The sequence below is a fragment of the Lepus europaeus genome, chromosome 16, assembly GCF_033115175.1.
Source record: "Lepus europaeus isolate LE1 chromosome 16, mLepTim1.pri, whole genome shotgun sequence".
In the NCBI taxonomy this organism is placed as follows: Eukaryota; Metazoa; Chordata; class Mammalia; order Lagomorpha; family Leporidae; genus Lepus; species Lepus europaeus.
Genome location: NC_084842.1, coordinates 28,170,003 through 28,190,793, shown reverse-complemented (window position 1 = coordinate 28,190,793; position 20,791 = coordinate 28,170,003). Strand labels below are relative to the sequence as shown.

Here is a 20,791-nt window from a genome sequence, read left to right as displayed (position 1 = left end):
ATAATTAAATCTTAAAAAATAAATAGACTAAAAAATCCCTAAGCAACCCATTTCATAAATACCTATCATACAAAGGTGCTCAGCTCCCCTCCTTCATTTTCCTTTTGCTTTCTTCATGGAGGAAATAAAGGACATCCAGAAGGATTTATATGAGATTTTTATCAGTAGATCATTTGAAAGCATGGGAAAATTCTAAGGCTGATTTCCATTTTTGCTTAATTGTTTAATAATTTTACTTTAAATTTTTAACAGAATGAGTATTCCCAGGGACATCCATAAAAAATGTGTAGGCAATTGAATAAAGTAGCTGCTGTACATTTCACACATTAACCTGAACACTATTAAGGCAATACTTTTATTAATACTTGATTTATTCCAATTCCCTTCTGCAGCCTAGTTTTAAAAAATAATTAGATCTGTCCAAGTTTCAAAGGAGAACGGGAAATGGGGAAATCATATGTTAATTCAGCTTACTTGAAGAATCCCAGAAAAATAGGAAAACAGATCAGTCATTTTCTCCGTTACCGGCTTTGCCCTTGGAGTGTATCAATAGCTGCAAGGCTGCCTTAACTCTTGCGGTGCGTTCCATTTAGCGAGCTGATGTTCCAGAGGCACGCAATTTCCCCACTCTGGCTGTGAAAAAGGGAGTAAATGCAGCTTCCAGAAGTGTCAGATTCCCTCTTTAAACTAATTACATAACTGTCTAAGTTAGATAGATGGTCTGATGGCCTCAACTGCGTGCGTCATCAGCTTGCCTGACACAGTGATTTTCATATGAGTCATCCCAAGACTGAGTTACGACACCAGCCATCTTAAATGATTGGTAATAACGCATGACATTTGCACACTGACAGCCACTGCATGACAACTTTCAATTTTTTTTTTTTTCCAATCACCAAACTGAAGATTGGCGTCAAGGTATTTTCTAGAGCATCTTGGCATCTCTGATTCATCCCTGTGATACGACAATAAAAGCCACTGCAGCAGCCTCACTCCTGGCCGCCCTCGGTGCTCAGCCTTCTGGGGAGGTGCTCAACACACAGAAGGGCCGGTGTCCGCATTCCAGTATCCTGGAATGCTTTGCAAACATGCAACTAGTACAGACACCCAGCTGGGGTAGGGGGCGGCACTTCCCCAGCAGACCACAGCCTCTCAGTCCTCACCCCTCACATGGCACACACTTCAGAGTCCCCAGCTTTCAGATTATTCCAGAGTTTGATGAATCTGATTCTTCCAATGAGATCTCTCAAGCTTCTGAGAAACAGGGAGGTACAAAAATACCAGTTCCTCACTTTGTCTGAAAACTTGAGCTTTTTTCTTCCCTTTAAAATCTATTTTGAGAATGTGACTCTGATAGGAATTAAGATCTCTGGGCCTTTAATGCAAAGCGGTGTATCACAAGCCAAGGCTGGAAGAGGTGTAGTCTATTCAAAGGAAACAATTAATCGACTCATTTAAGCCATTGACGAACTTAAGTCAAGCATCAGGTAGAAGAAAGACATTCTATTTCAAACCTAGAAAAGAAAGAGCAAGTTCTAATAAAGGCAGCATGAGCGCCACATGAAATTAGAAGGAAGTACACAGAGGTAGAGGAATCATCATAAAAACGATGTCAAGACTGTTAGAGTCTGGAGGGGCAAAACGGCCGAGTATCTGAATGCATCAGACCACTGCTGGAGAAATCAGCGAATACTCAGAATGACTCACCCTTTAAAATCTAGGGAAGGTCAGAGTGAGTGGAGACAGTGGTTATTTATAATTTAGAGCAAACGAGAAAGGTTACCCCCAGAAGTTCATCCTCCTGCACATAGCTGCATGTGCACATCCAACCAGAGAGCCGTTGACTTATCCCTCGTCACGATTTAATAGAGCGTTCTTTTGTTAAACTTCATTTTTAAAGCACATCCCAGCCCCTTCACTCAGAGGCCTTCCCACTGGCAGGGTAGACGTACACACGTGGGACTGATCCACACCGCCAGCCCCCCAGAAGACTATTTCCAAGAGCATTTATGCCACCCAGACGATAATGCACATCTTTTAAGTGCTGCACTTAAAAAGGAAAACAGATTGGCAGATTATTGCATCGTTTTGAGCCGGTGAGGCTTTGAGAAGGCGGGAATTTTGTCTGTGCCTTTAGTCGTCAGACATTTCCTGTGTATGCACACGTTTCCTGGAATTCACGCATTCACTCTTGCATCCATTCCCTCACTAAGAGTGTATTATTGGCCAGGGACTGACGGGTCTTTGGAGGATGCACATTCCTTCCTTTCAAGGAGGTTGAAGTCCCCTAGGGGAGGCAGAGAAGTAACTAAGGGGTGGGGAAGGGCGGGCGCAGGGGCAGTGGCTTGGTCTAACCCTGCCAAAGCAATGCAGGCAGGACTTGAAGCTCAAGGAGTCGACAGCGGCCTTATCTTGAGTTGATGGCGTTGTGTGGCCCGTGAATGCTGTAATAAAAACCTAAGTGGTGCTGGACAGAACAAAACACGCAGGCCAGGTGATGAGGGGCTGGCGTCCATGCGGGGACGAGGAAGATGAGACCGGAAGGGAGAAGAGAGGGGTCACAACTGTGCTCAGATCAGGCCTTGTACTGGCAGATGGAACGCTTAGACTGCCTGCCGGGCCCGGTCCCAGGAGCCGCACGGGGAAGCATCGCATTTAAGGGAGCAGGGTGAGCGGTTAGGGAAACAGCACAGGAAGGAACTAGTAAATCTAGTTAAGAAGCAAAGAGCTGAACCAGGGCCGGGCACTGCACTTGCAAGGAAGCTGGCACTGCATGACTGCAGGAAAAGAGGAGGGAGGGAGAGGAACTCAGATGAGGGTCCGTTTTCCCAGTTCAGGAAGCTAAGGAGATGAGGAAATACAGGGGGAAGAGGATGGTAGACAAGATGACATCGACTGGGACATGACCATCCAGCAGTCCAGCACGTGGTCCACAACGTCTGGTTGGGATTTAGGAGGAAGCCATTTGAGAGAGGCGGATGTGAGGCCTTTGAGAGAACCGAAGCCGAGAGTATGGAGGAAGCCACACTGGGTGCGAGTGTGGAAATGTGTGAATGTCTCTGTCACAGCCAGAGTCGCGCGTGGCTCACAGGTAAAGCTGAGAGCTGTGGTCACAGACCGGGTGCCCCTCTCTGCTAGCCTCTCTCTGGCCCGCCACGCCTGTGCCTCTAGCTTGGCCATGACACCACTTTTTTTTGTTCTTTACTGCCTTGGCTCCTCAACTGCCCGAGCTCAGATCTTTACTTCTCATGCCTTGAATATTTTGGGCTCAATATTCCCTTATCCTGCTGTTTTTTTTCCACTTATTCTTTCTCATCCTCTTCAGCGGGCCAACTCACTGACATTCATCCCTCGATGCACCTTTCTTTCTCTTTTCTTTTTGAGGGGCACCAAGGCTGGGTGGAAAAGGCACGGAACTAAACTGAAAGCCTGGGACCTTGTCCCAGTTTCTGGATTTTGTCACTTAGCCTACCTGTGTGTTCTTGGGCAAGTCACAACCCCTCTCTGGACTTCTGTGCCCTCACCTACAAAGGGAAAGGCCCCTTAGCAATTGAAAATCTCTTCCTGCTCTAAAGAAAACTGTGCTTCCGCTGTTGCTCCCAGCTCCCCCTAGGCCCCCGTCAGGGCTTATTCCAAGGAGGAACAATGAGCAGCAGAAGCTGGGGCACCCCCTTGGCTCAGTCTGGGCCGTGATGCCTTTCCCTCCAGCCTAGTATCCCCAGTAATACTTGGGCGTGTGGTAGCAATAGCAATTCATAAAGAAAATTGTCCTTTCCAAATGGACCACCTGCTTTTTAATTACTCTCTTCAAAGTACTGTGAGCCTCCAAGCCCCCACCACCCCACCCCGCCTCATCCTCTCTCTGCAGCCATTTCCTGGGTATGGGTCTTTGTGTGGCTGAAGAGCACCAGAGGACAGGGAGGGGACAAAAGAGGAGGTGGGGTTTGTTCTCTCCAGAGTCCCTGGAGTCAGTGCAGGTGGAGTGGGGCCTGCACAGTCCTGGGTCACAGATCATGCAAAGATGGCACTGGCGAGCGGCGAGGTAGCAGTTCTGCACTTCAGGACCTGAAGACGGGTACCACTCAGGTCAGCCTTCCACAGCCACTGAACAATTAACAAAGACTGCTTTACTCCGAGCTGCCGTCTCAAGACGGCTAACCCAGAATCCATCCCCCGGGGGACTCATTCTGGAAGGCCTTTATCTCCAGGCCTGGGAATTTCAGAAGCAAGATCGCTGGGTCAGGTCTCCCTGATGGGGTAATGACCATGGAAGCAAAGAGGCACTGGGTCACTTTTCTTGAATTTGATCCTTGAAAAAAAAAAGTCTCCTTTCTGTGACCCATCTATCACCATGCTCAGTGTTCAAAAGGGCCGGCCTGGAGATGGAGGAGGAAAGCTCTGCCTGAGCCCTTGGTCCTCTGGGCTCATGCTGTCAGGAGTGTCTGGGCAGTGGGGGGAGAGAAACAGCAGCTTGCTTGCATACCACAACCCTCTCCAGTTTCAAGGAACAATGCACAAGTTAGAATCTGCTCCATCATCAAGACCTCTCAACCAAATGTAGCAGCAGCAAAGAAATGTCAATTGGTGTTAACTGCCCCCCCCATACGATTCTCATCCCTTTTCTCATCAAGACCCCTTCAGCACTAGAGACAAAATCACATGGAATAATATTTCCCTTTGTCTTTCCTATTCTGCACTTTCCAAGCTGCCATTCCCACAGTACGTGGGTAGCCGTGGACGGAGTGCTAGGTGGCCCCTGACTGGGGAGGAAGCTGACTGCTCTCCTCACCTGCATTTTCTACCTAGAACCTGATTTTGGAGGACTTCTTACTGAAAACAGTGCTTCTGAGTTCAAAGAAAGTATGCTTTCTCAGTGAGATGGCTGTTAAAATACATAAACCTCAAGCTCATTCCCAGAGTACTGAAATGTAAGGCCTTTTGGTAGACGTGTGCCAAATCACGTTGATTCCAGATCCGTCGCCATGAGTTCAGGTCAGGTTCGGTTCTGTCTTTTCCTTCGTCAGGAAGCGGGGTCGTGGGGTGATTTATACACATGTACGTAGTTACGCTAGGGTTAGGAATTTGTTCTGTTGGACCACGATGGCACGCTGGTATGGATTAGCATTGGGCAAAAATCATCGCTATAACAGAGGGAGAGATTGGGAGAATTTTGTTGCTATTGTTGATTGTGCAAGCAAATATGAACCTAAGGAGCTGTTACGTAGAAGCAAAGATTGTCCCCGGGTGTCTGAGCGATAGTGAAAACCAGGCCAGGTATGTCTTCCATGGGCGCCCTCACTGTGATTCAAGTCTGCGGGTAAACTGGTACTCCACTAAGTAGCTGTCCAAACAGGCTAATCCTGGGATGGCCCCGGAGAAGATGAGGAACGGCAAAATTCAAATACTGATCTCATCCAGAGGCCTCCAACTCGTACCCAAACCAACATGTGCCCTGTCTTTGGCAGGAGAACCCAGTCCACGTGATAAACACACATTCGTCTGGTTCCCACACACTTTCTGTACTGAAGAGGACAGAGGTTTGTGGGAAAGCATTGCCAACAGTGCTTGGGCAAATACATACATCGAGTTCATCTTTTGGAGCAAATTGATATCAAGCTGAATCGCTGTTAGACGCTGACCGTTGGCCGAAGGGACTCGGGGCGTGTCACTCCTCAGAGTAGCCCCACAGCTCCTGTGACTGTTTTGTGGCTCAAGTGCTTCTCTGCTTGAGTGACACTTATCTCCCTCAAAAGCAGAAAATAAGCTGATTAAAGAAACCATTTTGGGAGGAAGCAGTGAAGACAATAAATAATGCTATTGTCAAGTCTTAAAGTTTTTGAGAAATGCAAATTGCTTCCACTTGAGTAAATCTGCAATCTCCATAGTGTATTGACATCGGGTTGGTAACAGCCTCAGTCAATCGATTTTTCTCTCAGTTGAGGATCTACTGAAGATATTTAAGCAGAGAAGGATTCTAATTGTGTTTCGGAAGATTAATTTGGTTATCAGAGAGTAATGGAGAAGAGGCAGGTATACCATTTTAACTATCTAGGGCAACTGTGGGAATAGAAAGACAAATATCCGAGAAACATTATGAAAGAAAAATGAAGAGCTGAGATTTTCCATTCTGTAAGAGAGAAAGAGAAGGACTTCACGTCAGGATGAATAGGGCATTTTCAAGTGAGAATGACAGGCTGCGACTCACTCTGGGGCATTTGTCCGTAATCCCACCGCTCAGGCAACTTAAAAAGAGATTTCAAAATAGACCACAAGGCTAAAACAGCAAGCCTAGGCAAAAAATGCAATCAAAATTAAAGATGAACAAATAGATACACATCAAGTAAGAACATCCCATCAGCCAAAGTGCAGGAGGTCAGCGAGGGCCTGAGGGGTTTGTCTTTTCCAGCCAGAGTCCTTTGTGAAGGGGGTCAGCCGAGAGCAGCAGAGAACGGCTGCGAGAGGAATCTGAAGCTAGGAGGCTGAGCCCCGCCGAGCAGAATGGAGAGTTGATGCTGCAGTCACATTCCCTAGAGCCAACTGCATTGTGAATTCCAAAAGCTATCAAAGCAAACCACATCTCAAATACACTAGCTGGGCGGGGCTCCTTCACCACCCAGGCCAAGCGACAGGAAGCTGACCCACAGGGCTCTAGAGGGCAGGTGTGGCTCCTGGAGCGGTCTCAGCGCATTCCTGAGGATGGTGGTCACTTGCTAGACACTTGTGACTTTCACTGAGGTAAAGGACCAGCCTACTGTTTCTGGAAGAACCCAGAAGTCACCTTTGATACCTGAGGACCTCACTCCCTTATCCAGAGTCCCCTGGTCTTTGAAGTCTTTCTCATCCGTCTTGTTTTCAGTTTGGTTCACAAAGGTGCTGATCTCTGAAAATTTTTTCACCGATCTGCACAAAAGTGAACAACAAACTAAGGATGGTGAGGAGCTTTTTCTTTACATAAACCTTTCATTGCAGATTGTAACATGGTACTCCAAGGTTGAGTGCTGAGTACCTGCTACTAGAGGAGACTGGATGGGCCTCAGAAGCCAGGGGCCTCTTTGACCATCTCCCCTTTCTCCCCAGAAGCAGTCATAGTCACCACAGCGTCTCTTCCCCAGGGAGGGCTATAGAAACCCGAGCTCTCTCCCCAGAGCAAGCCTAACTCCTAGAGAGGTCGCTCTCTAATGGACCTCCCCTGCAAGTAGCCATGACAGCCTCACTGCAGAGGGCCCAGTCTCGAACCCGGACTGTGTTGGGGGTGCGGCGTGGGCAATGCTCCATACGAAGGCCAAGAAGAGCAAGCAGGCAGGCCCTGCTGTCCACCTCGCTTGCAGTTAGATCAACCCTCGCTGTAAATCCCATTCCTACCTGGCTCTCCCTCCACCATCGAACTGCAGCATAAAAATACACCACTTGCCCTGGGCCTCTGGGTCTTCTTTTTATTGATTTATTCTATATTAATTTGAAAGGCAGAGAAAGAACAAGAGATCTTCCATCTGCTGGTTCACTTCCCAAATGCCCACAGTAGTCAGGGCTGGGCCAGGCTGAAGTCAGGAGCCCAGAACTCCATCCGGGTCTCCCATGTGGGAGGCAGTGAACCAAATGCTTGAGCCATCACCAGCTGCATCCCAGGGTATACATCAGCAGGAACCTGAAATCAGGTGCAGAGCCAGGACCCCAACACAGACCCCTGCCCCGAGTCCTTATTTTTGAAGGCTCTCATAGCACATAAACCTTTGATGAGTTCTTACTGACTTTTCTCTTGCTAACCTGTCTTGTTTTGCATTGTCAGCCACTTCTAACCTTTTCATCCTTGTACCGGTATTCCTTTTAAAGAAACATCCCTCACTCTGAAATTAAGTCGTTCCCACATTTGGTAAACTTCAATGGCCTTTGTGAAATGATGGGGGTAGCAGGTGTCAGTGACGCTTTTAAATAAATATCCCTGATACGGTTTTTTTCCTGGCTCATAAAATCAGCAAGGCTGGAAGCCACTCCCTGACCTGTCACCCCTACCTCGGGCTCCTTGCACGCCCGTTGTCCCTGAAGCCTTATTCAAAAGCCTTACTTTGCTTTAAAGCCTCCCTCAGCACTGCGTAATCCCCAGTGACAAAACCGGCCCAAGGCCTCCCTCTGCCAGGAAACTGCCCTCCTCAGCCCCTGTTCTCTGTCGGGCCCTTGGGCTCACTGACCTCCTTCACAGACGCCCAGCCTCCGCGGCTCTGCGCCCCGCTGCCCACCTGACTCCCTGGCTAAAGTCCCATGCCTATTTCAAGACCTGGCTGAGATCGGCGCCTGAATATGCCTCCACGCCAGCTCCCGCAGCACCAAAACCTCTCTGTCCACACCCCGGTCGCCGTGCCAGTCTGTGACCCTCCCAGGGCACTGCTTTTCAATAGTTAACATCTTCACATGCACGACTTCTCTCTCTCCAGTCAGGCTTCTTACACCCTGTATTCACAGTCCCCCCACACTTCAAGTTGTACCTAGAGGCTGTGCGGGAACTAGGAGATGACTGGCCTTACACCGTCACAGCTTTCCTGGCCTCGTGCACACTCCAGCCCCAACAGCGCCTTCACTTACACCGAGCTACTCCTCGGAAGGCACCAACTTCCAACTTCCAGGCCACACGGTTAGGCTGAGCCACGAAGATCCCAGCTTCTCCCTGTGTCATTCGAACGGTCCTCGCTGCGAGGTCACTCGGATTTTCGTTTCCCAAAGAACCGGAGGCTAACAGGTCAGCGTCTGACGGCTCAGCCTCCTGGGCGGTATCTCGGTGCCGCAGCATCCTGTGATACAGAGCACCTGCTCAGCGGGCAGTGGGACGGGAGGCAGGCCAGTGAAAGAGCAAAGTCAAAGGTCGGGAAAATGCTTTTCACAGGAGAAAGGTGAAGGCTCTGCCGTGGATTGAATGGAGCTGGAAAACATAAACCAGCAGAGGGGTCCTCAAAGGGCAGGTCGGCACCAGCAGTGAGAACGCGTCCGCGAGCTGCTGGCAGGTGGCATCACGTACAGAAAGCTTTCAGGCAGCCACTGGGATTCGCAGATGGGCGGGTGGACCCGGGGTCAGGTGCATAAAGGTCCCAGTCATGGGCTCCAGTGAGAACCTGATCAGGTCACCTAGCCACATCTTATTTTCACTTTTCCATCTGTTCCATTGGTGCATTCAAAAGGATGTTAGATTTTTTTTTAAAAAGACCCAGTAGCATATTCTTGACATTATACTATGGTAAAGTGTAATGGGATGTGAGAATTATACCAAGTTTATTGGTGAACTTGAGGCTGGTTTCCTTAATAGTTCTGTAACTCGGGTTTGCTATATAAATAAGCCTACACGTGTTGTTTCTTCAAGAGCAATGATTCCTCTGAAAAGCAATGACAGCAATAAACTATGTTGGATTTCTTCATTTTGTGCCTTAATCTTCCAGGGCACTTGGGCTGGTGGAGAGGGCAAGGACATCGGCTTTGCTCCCCCAGCCGCCTGTTCCGAGTCCAAACAATGATTACACTTGATGGCGCATTTGCTTCTCTCCTCCGTCTCTCACATCCCCTTCCTTGGTCCCCATTCCTGCTGCTGGCTGAGCCCCCTGGCAGGTGGGCAGGTGGGCAGGTCTCATCAGTCACCTCCATCATCGGACTGGGACTGTTTCCTCAGAATTAGCGGGATCAGCTGAGCCCCGGCTGCACAGACCTCACACTCCTCTTCCCTCTCTGGGAGCGTCATTGCCCTCCCAGAATCCTCTCTGCCGTTGTTGCCTGCGATACCCTAATTAATAACCACGTGTGGTTTTCTCTCTCTCATCTTTTTTATTCCAAAACATCACTGAAATCTTTTGACGCCTTCCTCCCAGGCTGCCCCACATGTACACCTCTTGTATGTCCTCTTTCTTCCTTCTTTTGTTCCTCTAATTCTATCCTTTCTTCCTCATTCAGCTTCTGGGCTTATGTCGCTGGCATGTGGTCCCAGTCTCCATTTCACATAAAACCTGGTGTCCATGAGGCAGCCTTGGTGTGCAGCTGGAATCCAGCCTTAAAGGTGTCATCGTCCAGAAACCCTCCAGCTGTTCACCCATTATTTTGCATTTTGTTTTGTCTTTCTTCAGCTGATACTGCCATTTTTCAGAATTTCTCTTGTTGGCTGCCATAAAAACTCTTCAGTCAAACTTTGTGTCTATAATGCATATTTATGAGCACAGGAAAGCCTTGAAAATATATTTTAATACTTAAGTACTAAGTTCCTCTTATATTTATATGCTTAAAAAGAACAGTTTTAATAAAAATAATCATGAAGTGTCAGGAAGTACTACACCTTATCTCAGGAAACATAATAAATCATCATGCAGTTATTAGGATAAACGCAAGTCATCAGCACTCACACCACCACATGGGTCTCGGTTCACCTTCAGAAAGTAAGCCAATCTCTGAAAAATCAAGTCTTTAAGAGGCTTTTATTAATTTGTTGATGTCCCAGGGCCAGCGCTATGGCTCACTTGGTTAATCCTCTGCTTGCGGCACCAGCATCCCATATGGGCACCAGGTTCTAGTCCCGGTTGCTCCTCTTCCAGGCCAGCTCTCTGCTGTGGCCCGAGAAGGCAGTGGAGGAAGGCCCAACTGCTTGGGCCCTGCACCCGCATGGGAGACCAGGAGGAAGCACCTGGCTCCTGGCTTCGGATCAGCGCAGCGCACCGTAGTGGCCATATGGGGGGTGAACCAACGGAAAAAGGAAGACCTTTCTCTCTGTCTCTGTCTATAATTCTACCTGTCAAATAAATTTTAAAAAAAAGATACCTATAATTTGTTGATGTCCCAAGATCCTAAAATAATATTTTAAAATATGCAGAATATGCAGATACACACATATGAACTTCAAGAAGTTCATGGAAAATGGAATTAAAAGAGAAGTTTATTTTGGTGGGAAAAAAATTGAAATACATGTATATTTTCAAAATACATATTTTCCATGAACTTTCTTAGATACCCTCATATGTGTATGTATATTTACTGTTTTACAAAATCACATACATGTACATGTGTATATGTATGTATCCATTTTGCATTGCTATAGAGGGCATAAATTAGTAAAACTGTAAAAACTGATAAAACAGTGAGCCAAATCTACTCTGCAGAAAATATGGAGGCGTACTACAGAATTTAATATCAGCAAACATGTTCCCTTTGAAACAGCAAATTAGATGTGCGGGAGGATTTTGGTCACACTTCAAAGAATAATATGCTGAGATGGAGAGCTACCCTGTTTACTTTTGCTCTCACCGGTGAGGTTTTTCTATGTTAAACAGGCTTTTGATTACTTCAAAGCATGTTTGAAGTCCTCACTCTGCATAGCTCATGCACAAAGACAAACACCCTTCCAAATTAATGTGCAGCCAGTACTGCTGCCCGTGATAGTCACAAGTCAGAAGAGCCCGCAGTCTCCTACTGAATGCACAGCCAATGCCTCTTTTCTGTAGCTATGACAGTGAGGGTCGCCTGACAAATGTGACGTTTCCAACCGGAGTGGTCACAAACCTTCATGGGGACATGGACAAGGCCATCACGGTGGACATTGAGTCATCCAGCCGGGAAGAAGACGTCAGCATCACTTCGAATCTGTCCTCAATCGATTCTTTCTACACCATGGTTCAAGGTAAACCCAACTTTGAATTGACAATCTTAAAATACTGCTGGCCCCCAACGGGGCAACCCTCACTTTTGAAAATGAACCAGGAAAGGGTGGGTGGAGCTAGGAACTTGGAGAGACAGAGAGAGTAAACTAGCATCTACATGTAATATTTACCTATGTCTACATATTAAAATCACATACATAATAGTGTTAACCTAGAAAGTCTTTTCCCATTCCCATTGAATAAAATGCCGGAATTCCAGCTCTGCCCGTGCATCCTCAGCCTGTTGCCATCTGTTTTCAGTCTGACACAGCTCTCCAGAGCACGCTGCTGCCCCCTGACTGCCCCCTCAGTGCAGGAGTTTGGGACACAGCGCTTTGACACTGTGTATGACATGGTGTCGGAGTGTGCATTGAGTGGAAGTTTTATTCAAGTGTCCATTTATGTAGTATCTGTACTTTCTGGTTTTTCCATTCTCTTTTTGGCCATATAGATCCAGTATCTCCACAACAGAACCTCTCACCATATTCTTTATTATACTAACCTTGGAAAAACCTACTGCCAGTGGTGCTCACAATTTTGAGGTCACAGTTATAGGAATAAATGCTACAATCTGGGTTAAACTTCTTTGATTCTTTTTTTCTTAATCCTGTTCCCTTTGATAATCTGTAATCATCGAAAACTGGTATTTGAGTTTGTTTCTTCCCCAAATGGTCCTATCTCCTAAAATTTTAAATTGAGGCAGTGTAATATGCACAAAATGTAAGATGGCTCCCTGTTTTGAAGTCAGTTTTAGGTTTATTTTTGGTACTACAGGTTTGTAGACACTAACCCTTTCCAAGGATTTTTGAGGAAAGATCCAGGGATGGATGGAGGGGAGAGGAGGCACCTGAGACCTTGGACTTGGGCACATCTGCCTCGTAAAGGCCCACATCCTTAGCTCCTCACAAACTGTTGACTGCACAAGCCACAGAGGCCGACCCCTCTTTTCATCGAGCGAGGAAGAGAAACCTGAAGTAGGGAAGGACTTGGGATTCCCATCAAGTTTGTCTCTAACATTAAATCAAGCCTTTGGCAGCAAGAAAGGCTAGAAATCAAAGTTGTTTTGTTATTTTCAAAAGGGACATCATCAAGTACCCTTTTTCTCTATACAAGGGGTTCAGTCGACAGTTTAGAAATGTATGACACTTCTCACTGCACAGCTAGCCAAGTATGTAATTCATCTCTAATAGTACCTGTTTTCTACTTCTTGTTTCTCAGATCAATTAAGAAACAGCTACCAGATTGGTTACGATGGCTCACTTCGAATAATCTACGCCAGTGGTCTGGATTCACACTACCAAACAGAACCTCATGTTCTGGCTGGCACAGCCAATCCAACAGTTGCCAAAAGAAATATGACTCTTCCTGGTGAGAATGGCCAAAATTTGGTGGAGTGGAGATTCCGAAAAGAGCAAGCCCAAGGAAAAGTGAATGTCTTTGGTCGGAAACTTAGGGTAAGTAGTTATTGGAGGGAAGGAAGGGGCTATCTGGTCCTCTGTGCCGTGTAGCCAGCCCACCTGTCGGGGCAGGATTTATCTTGTCTTCTCCCTCACCCATCAACTCCAAGTGTGAGTGCCACACTCACGGGGATGTGTAGCAGCCTACCTTAGAGCATGAATCATGCCCAACCAACTACCAAGCCCTTAAGATTGTCCATAATAAAAGCCACTTATTTGATAAAATGTTTTCCTCAGTGTATCTATGAATAAAAAGAAATTCTGCCCTGGGAAATTAGGAAATTGCATATAGCATGGTCCCTCACCTGGATGTCAGTTGATCCTTACTTAGCTAATATTATCTTAATAATCTCATGCTTGTCCTTTTTTTTTTTTAATGAAGATTTATTTACTTGAGAGGCAGAGTTACAGAGAGGCACAGAGAGAGGTCTTCCATCCACTGGTTCCTCCCCAGTTGACCTCAACAGTTGGAGCTGTACCGATCCAAAGCCAGAAAGCCACAGCAAAGAGCAGAAGTGGAGCAGCTGGGACTCGAACTGGCACCCATATGGGATGCCAGCACTGCAGGTGGCAGCTTAACCCCCTGTGCTACAGCGCCAGCCCTTGTGCTTGTGCTTGACCTACTCAGTTAATGTGGTGGGCAAGATGAGAGAGAACTGGTCTAAACAGTGCACGCTGTCCAGATCACAGGTGTGTGCTCAGGGAGACAGGCTAGCCATTGAAGGGTATTTGTAGCTACAGGTTGGAGCCATAGTCACAATGGTAACCTCACAGCCTGACTGCTACATCTTCACTATTGATGGAAAAACCCCAATTTCTGTTCCTTTATGAGCAATGTGATATTTCTGATGACGCTGGTGTAATTGAGCTTTGCAAAATGTTCTCTCACATTATGGGCCAAATATATCCAGACAGCAGCCGTGATTTATGACAGCTACTTGGTGAAGACAGAGTCGATTAAGTGCTGAAACACAGGCTGCGAGAAGCCACCTTCAACCACCAGACACCGAACCTGATTCCTGATTCATTCCTTCCATTAGAAAACAAATTTTAGCTTCTCAGATAAATGTAGATAATTCCCGCTAACATCACTTCCCTTGCCATTAAAAAAAAAAAAGAACTATTTAAAATCAGGGAGGAAGAACAAAACAGGAACCTTCTCTGTTCATGCCCTTTTTTCTGCACCCCCAAATGTTATATTATCATCAACCCAGGCCAGTAGCATTTACCTAGGCAGTCCTTCACCTGAACAAGCTCTTCCTAAATGGTGTTTCTGGCCATTTCCAAGGAAATAGAAAAGGAAAAAAAGGACCGATGGGTGGATGAAACAGACTGTGTGCAGCTGCTGGGCTGTATTCTGATTGCACTTCAGCCGCAGGAGCCAGCCTGCCCTTCCTCTGGTCCCCCCTGGGCCAGTGGAGGATTGGCAAGAAAACACAATGAAACACCGGAAGGAGAAACAGGGTCGGGGCTGAAGGGAAAGTAATGGGCAGGAACAAGGGCTCTAGACTTCTGTGGGATCACTTTCACAGGGCATGATCTGTGCCAGAATCCACTCGCGCTCCCACCTTTTCTCATACTGAACCTAGGAGTCAGTGGTTGGCTGCATCCCCGTCCGCCACTACCGCCCCTGACTGCTTCTCCCCTGGCCCCTGCTTTCATGGGCCATTGCCAGCGGCAAGCTGGTTCACAAGCTCTGTCTTGTTCAATGATCCCTGAGGCAGGGGTACTGTGCACGCGCACATGCGCACACACTTCCTCACAAGGCCCAGAGACTCTGCTTGCGCACCTCCAAGATGACACGGCACTTACGTAGCACCCCAGACATACGGGTTCCTCATCAGACTCAACTTTTGACCAAGAGCAAACCTCATGGGAAAAGTGTAACGTCCCTGAAATTCAGTTTCCTTATCTCTGTCGTCCTATCTCTATGATGATACAGAGATCATAGAGTATTATCTGGACAGCATCACAGCACCGTGATCTGGACATTATATACCTGATGTGCATAAAATAAAACTTACCCTACACTGCCTGTGTGCCACACAGTCATCACCAGAATCAAACGAAACCGTGCAACGGTGATTGAAGATAAAAGGCAGGGGTATGTGCTCCCCAACCTTAACCTTAACCTCAGGCACATAAGCCAGCCCTGGGCACTCCTGCATGCAGAGCAGAGGGACGGAAGTGCCATCAGCTTGCGGGAGAGGAAACCGGAAGTGGAAAGAGGGAGAGGTGGGAGACGCTTCACCCAGAAGCTGACCACGAGACCTATTCCCTGCTGTTCTCTGAAGCAAGTTCGATCTCAGGGCGTCGTGTTTTCCTCTGGGACACTGCTTTCGCAAAGAGATTGGGGAGGAGAGGAAACCCAGTCAGAAACTTCTAGTTCTCTGCCTCCTGTCACGGGCAGGGAACCCTTTTTCTGCCCAGAGCTAGTATGGATCTTTATAACATCATTTGCTGGCCATGCAGAATGAGCAACTTAAAAATTAGCCTGCTGAACACGTGTTGCGTTGCAAGCCCCACCCGGACTCGCCTGGGCAGGGCAGGACGTTCCCTTCCCCATATGTCAGTGGAGACAGGGCCTCCCCTGATGGAGGGAGCATGCTGCACACGGCTGCAAAGGCCCATTCAGTCCCCATGCGAGCATGCTCCCAGCGGGTATGTGGGCTTGCTCTCCCAGAGACAGGGCCAGGTTCACAAGGCCTGGCTTCTTACCTTTAACCTAAGACTGGATATGCCAGCCCGGACTGCTAACTTCATTCCTTTGGGGATCTGAAGAGGGAGTCTAGGGAGAAAGTGATGACAGCAAAGTCTGGTGTAAGGATTAAACCTGAAGTCAGGGCTGGCGCCGTGGCTCAACAGGCTAATCCTCCGCTGGCACACCAGGTTCTAGTCCCAGTCGGGGCGCCAGATTCTGTCCCAGTTGCCCCTCTTCCAGGCCAGCCCTCTGCTGTGGCCCGGGAGTGCAGTGGAGGATGCCCCAGGTCCATGGGCCCTGCACCCCATGGGAGACCAGGAGAAGCACCTGGCTCCTGCCTTCGGATCAGCGCAATGCACCAGCGGCAGCGCACCGGCCGCGGCGGCCATTGGAGGGTGAACCAACGGCCAAGGAAGACCTTTTTCTCTGTCTCTCTCACTGTCCACTCTGCCTGTCAAAAAAAAAAAAAAAAAAAAAAACCTGGAGTCAGCCAGCACAGGGAAGAGAAGAGGGGGTGGGGGGTGGGGCCTGAGGCCACCAGGACCAGCCCCAGACCCCGCCCGCCTTGCCGGGACAAAGGGTTCCTCCTCTGCCCTTCCATTACTTCCTAGCAGAAAGTTCATTGTAAATTGTTTTTGTGACCCAGATGTCACTGTGCCTGACACGTGGTGGAAGCTCAGGTTTGAATGAAAGAATGAGAGAAGCCAGCCTCACATAACACAGGTCCAGGTGTGTCTTACATCCGGAGCTTCCTGAGAGAGGAGCTGCGTGAACAGCTCATGCCTGCAAACGTCTGACTGCCGTACACAAACCTCACACCAGATCCTACAGACGTCACGGGCTAACTACATAGGTGCACATGACCCTGCATGAGTGTGCGCGTATGTTTTCTGTGCCTGCATATACTAGATGAAAGGGCCCAGGGTACAAAATTAGAAAGTTTGTAATGCAAGAAACAAGCCCTGAGAAGCGACGCTCTGAGGGGCAGGGGTATGAATCCTACAGGAAAAGGTCAGCTCTTAAAATCCTGATAGCAGGGCCGGTGCCGTGGCTCATTTGGTTAATCCTCCGCCTGCGGCGCCAGCATCCCACATGGGCGCCGGTTCTAGTCCCGGTTGCTCCTCTTCCAGTCCAGCTCTCTGCTGTGGACTGGGAAGGCAGTGGAGGATGGCCCAAGTGCTTGGACCGCTGGTTCTTGGCTTCAGATCGGCACAGCGCCAGCCATAGCGGCCATTTGGGGGGTGAACCAACAGAAGGAAGACCTTTCTCTCTTTCTCTGTCAAATAAATTAAAAAAAAAAAAAAATCCTGATAGCAGCGGGGAAAAGCCTGGCAGAGGAAAGACAGGACACCACAGCTTGCTTGCTTGTGACTGATTCAGACAGATACCTGTATAGTTCGGTAAATCTTCCTTTTACCCATGCTGGACTTGAGAACCAGGTACAGAAGGTTGGTATTCTAATAATAGAACACATCTCCTGAAACTAGTACAGTGGATAACTGAAAACACAAATTCTGAGAGACTGGCAAGAGCCGGAAGTGTTTACAGGCACGCGTTAAGTATGATGGCACATTTAAATCGTGCCATGCCACTCACACCTGTGTCATATCCTCTTTCTCACTCCCACCCGGTGGCACTGAGTGGGCCTGTGCAGCCAGCACTGGCCAGCCCAGGGCAGGGACACAACACTGTAGCCACGTCAATGCTCAAACCGGGACGCGCGGCAGACTTGACGTTGCCGCTACGTGTGCTCCTCACGGAGCACGTGTGTCCATAACGTTCTAGATAAGTGGGGGTGATCTGACGGTGCTGGCACCTCTCTTTGGGAAGTTGCTTAATGGCATTATGACTTCGTTTTTCAAGCATTCCAGAGGGAAAAAATTACAGCTGCTGCCCTCCCAATATCAAAGGGACACTGGAATTAATTACAGTTGCTGTGGACATGACCTTTGAACATGGAGATTTTTCCATGCTTATTTGAAAGAAATACTGGACTACACAAAGGAATTCATGGTCATCTCTTTTCCATACACAACATTTGGATTCTTTTTTTATATAACTGGAAGTACAGTAACAATCTGATAGAAGGCTTTTCCTCTTTAGGTTATTTGACTTAGCTTGATATTTTTTATAATAATTAAAAATGTGTATTAATGGCCAGCACCGTGGCTCACTTGGTTAATCCCCCGCCTGCGGCGCTGGCATCCCATATGGGCACTGGATTCTAGTCCCAGTTGTTCCTCTCCAGTCCAGCTCTCTGCTGTGGCCTGGGAAGGCAGTGGAGGATGGCCCAAATGGTTGGCCCTGCACCCGCATGGGAGACCAGGAGGAAGCACCTGGCTCCTGGCTTTGGATCGGTACAGTGCCAGCCTTAGTGGCCATTTGGGGGGTGAACCAACGGAAGGAAGACCTTTCTCTGTCTCTCTGTTACTAACTCTGCCTGTCAAATAAAAAAAATAAAATAATGTGTATTAAAAGGCCACTGGGGCATGGCAATGCTGGTGCTTTATGACTATTTAAAAAATAATGATTGAGGCCAGCGCCATGGCTGAACAGGCTAATCCTCCGCCTAGCGGCGCCGGCACACCGGGTTCTAGTCCCGGTCGGGGCGCCGGATTCTGTCCCAGTTGCCCCTCTTCCAGGCCAGCTCTCTGCTAGGGCCCGGGAGTGCAGTGGAGGATGGCCCAAGTGCTTGGGCCCTGCACCCCATGGGAGACCAGGAGAAGCACCTGGCTGCTGGCTTCGGATCAGCGCGGTGTGCCGGCCACAGCGCGCCGGCGCGGTGGCCATTGGAGGGTGAACCAACGGCAAAGGAAGACCTTTCTCTCTGTCTCTCTCTCTGTCCACTCTGCCTGTCAAAAATAATAATAATAATAATAAGATTGAGAAGCTGCTGTGATTTCAGCAAGGTGCAGCGAGGTAAGACCACGTCCTAGCAAGAGAACGTCCCTCGACTGCCACACGTGGTTTCTAATACCCAGAGGAGAAAGCCTGGCGAGTTTGGGAGGGATGCAAAAAACACGAGTTCTCTTAGTATCTTTTGACAGTTTGCATATTGAGTAGTAACAGCCGCTGGTGTCTGGAAATGGTAAGAATGGCGGAAGTCTTAGCTGGTGCTGAGCATGTGGGAGAAAAACATGGCCGTGTTCTGAGTCTTTCCTCATCCCTTCCGTTTGAGGAGACAAAGACACCACACAAAAACATTTGTCTGCATGAAAAGCAAAACTGTGACTTCCATCCCTCGGTGTGGTCCCACACCACTTGCATGTGGTGATGTGTTTGCTGTGGCGTCTCACACAGTGGCAACTGCGCATCATCCGATTTTCACCTCTGCCTTTGGGGGTCATGTGGTCAGACTCACACACCGGAGAAGCCAGAGCAGGGGACAGGCACTGAGACGAGGTGGCTTCAGACTGGAGGTTTTTGCCCCCCTCCCTACAATATCCAGTCCCACCGGCTCTGTAACCCACATTCCTGATGCTCTACCAGGGGTGGGGAGTATATCGGGTCTACAAAATCCTGTGTCCCCGTCCTTCCAAGGCAACTGCAGGAGGGGCGCGAAATTCAGTCAATCTCTAGCAGGTTCAGTTTTCAGTGGACGATCGTACGGCCTGTGAATGATGTTATAAATATCCACATGGCCCCTGGCAGAGGAAAGGTTCCCCACCCCAGCAACCTGAGGAAATACTGCAACGGTAAAGGAGGGCTAAGGAAAGCAGTAGAGAATTTAAACACACACTAAAGTGGATGCAAAGACACAAGCAGATGGAGCTGTACCGTGGGTAACGTCATCCACGGAAGCTACACACCTTTCCCTGGAATAGCCTACAGGAGGAATACAGAGGGCAAGCCTGAACAGTCAGGGAGTTTTTCTTTCAAAACGCACTCTGAGAAATCCAACAGCCCTACAGAAGCCATTTACTTCGTGCGAGACCTCTTCATAGAGCGTCAAAAACGTAGAGCTAATGCAAGCCGAAGAGCTTGACCACCAGTTACCAAGTTCACTGACTATCCAAGCTCCCCACAGATTTAAAAACATATATTTGTAACATTAGCTGGTAGCATCTTTCCAAGGTACACAAAGCATACTACAAGCCTGAACTCATTAAGTTTCACCGAATTCACAAAAGACAGAGAACAACTAAATACGCAGACATTTCCACATGGGAAACTGTAAGCTCAGAAGGCCTCCAGCTGGCTGGGCAGAATCAGATAAAATCATTCAAAGAGCCTCAGGGAGCTGGTCCAACCTCTTTATTTACAGATGGACAAAAACAGATTCAAAAGGGTTGAAAGCCCAAAGTCATGCTGCTTCTGGGCCCCGTCAGGTATATCATGCTCACCCCGTATCACACACACACACACAGGAGCACACACTGATTTCTCCTGTGGTACAGCATTGGAATCTTTCCCACTTCTGTGCAGTCTATAAGGATAAATCTGAAAAATTAAGATCCCTCAAGGAGGGTGGATGTTTGGCCTCAGCGGTTAAGACACCCGCGTGGGCCTTGGGTTCCGCCCCTGGCTCGGGTTCGTGATTCCTGCTTCCCGCTAATATGCACCCCTGGAGGCAGCAGGGGACGGCTCAGTAAATTGACTGCTGCCACCCACACGGGAGTTCTGGACTGGGTTCCCCACTGCTGACTTTGTCCTCAGCCCAGCCCTGCTAGCTGTGGGCACTTAGGGAATGAACCAGCAGGTGGGAACTCGCTCTCTCCCATACATAAATGTCTTAGAATTGTTTAAAAATCTGTTTCCCAAGTTCAGAGTCGGTGAACTCAAGGGACTTCCATAGCCTAGACAGCTCATGGCAAGAGTCTCGGGTGATTGCTGACGTCACAGATAAGAGTGCCAATTGTTAAATCAACAACGGGAGTCACTGGGTACATCCTCCCCATGTAGGATCTCTGTCCTTAATGTGTTTTACTATGAAACTTAAAAACACTACTAGTCGAACAATACCCTATACCTTGTGT

General features: G+C 48.2%; 1 protein-coding gene across 4 annotated transcripts in view; it reads left to right on the top strand.

Moving 5' to 3' along the window:
- TENM3 (teneurin transmembrane protein 3) overlaps positions 1-20,791 on the top strand; it is a 657,699-nt gene that overhangs the window by 622,080 nt on the left and 14,828 nt on the right. For all 4 annotated transcript variants that reach the window (XM_062213567.1, XM_062213565.1, XM_062213566.1 and 1 more), the window contains 2 exons: positions 11,463-11,638; positions 12,876-13,111. In XM_062213567.1, the coding sequence (XP_062069551.1) occupies positions 11,463-11,638; positions 12,876-13,111 (412 nt within the window). The remainder of the gene's footprint in view (positions 1-11,462; positions 11,639-12,875; positions 13,112-20,791) is intronic.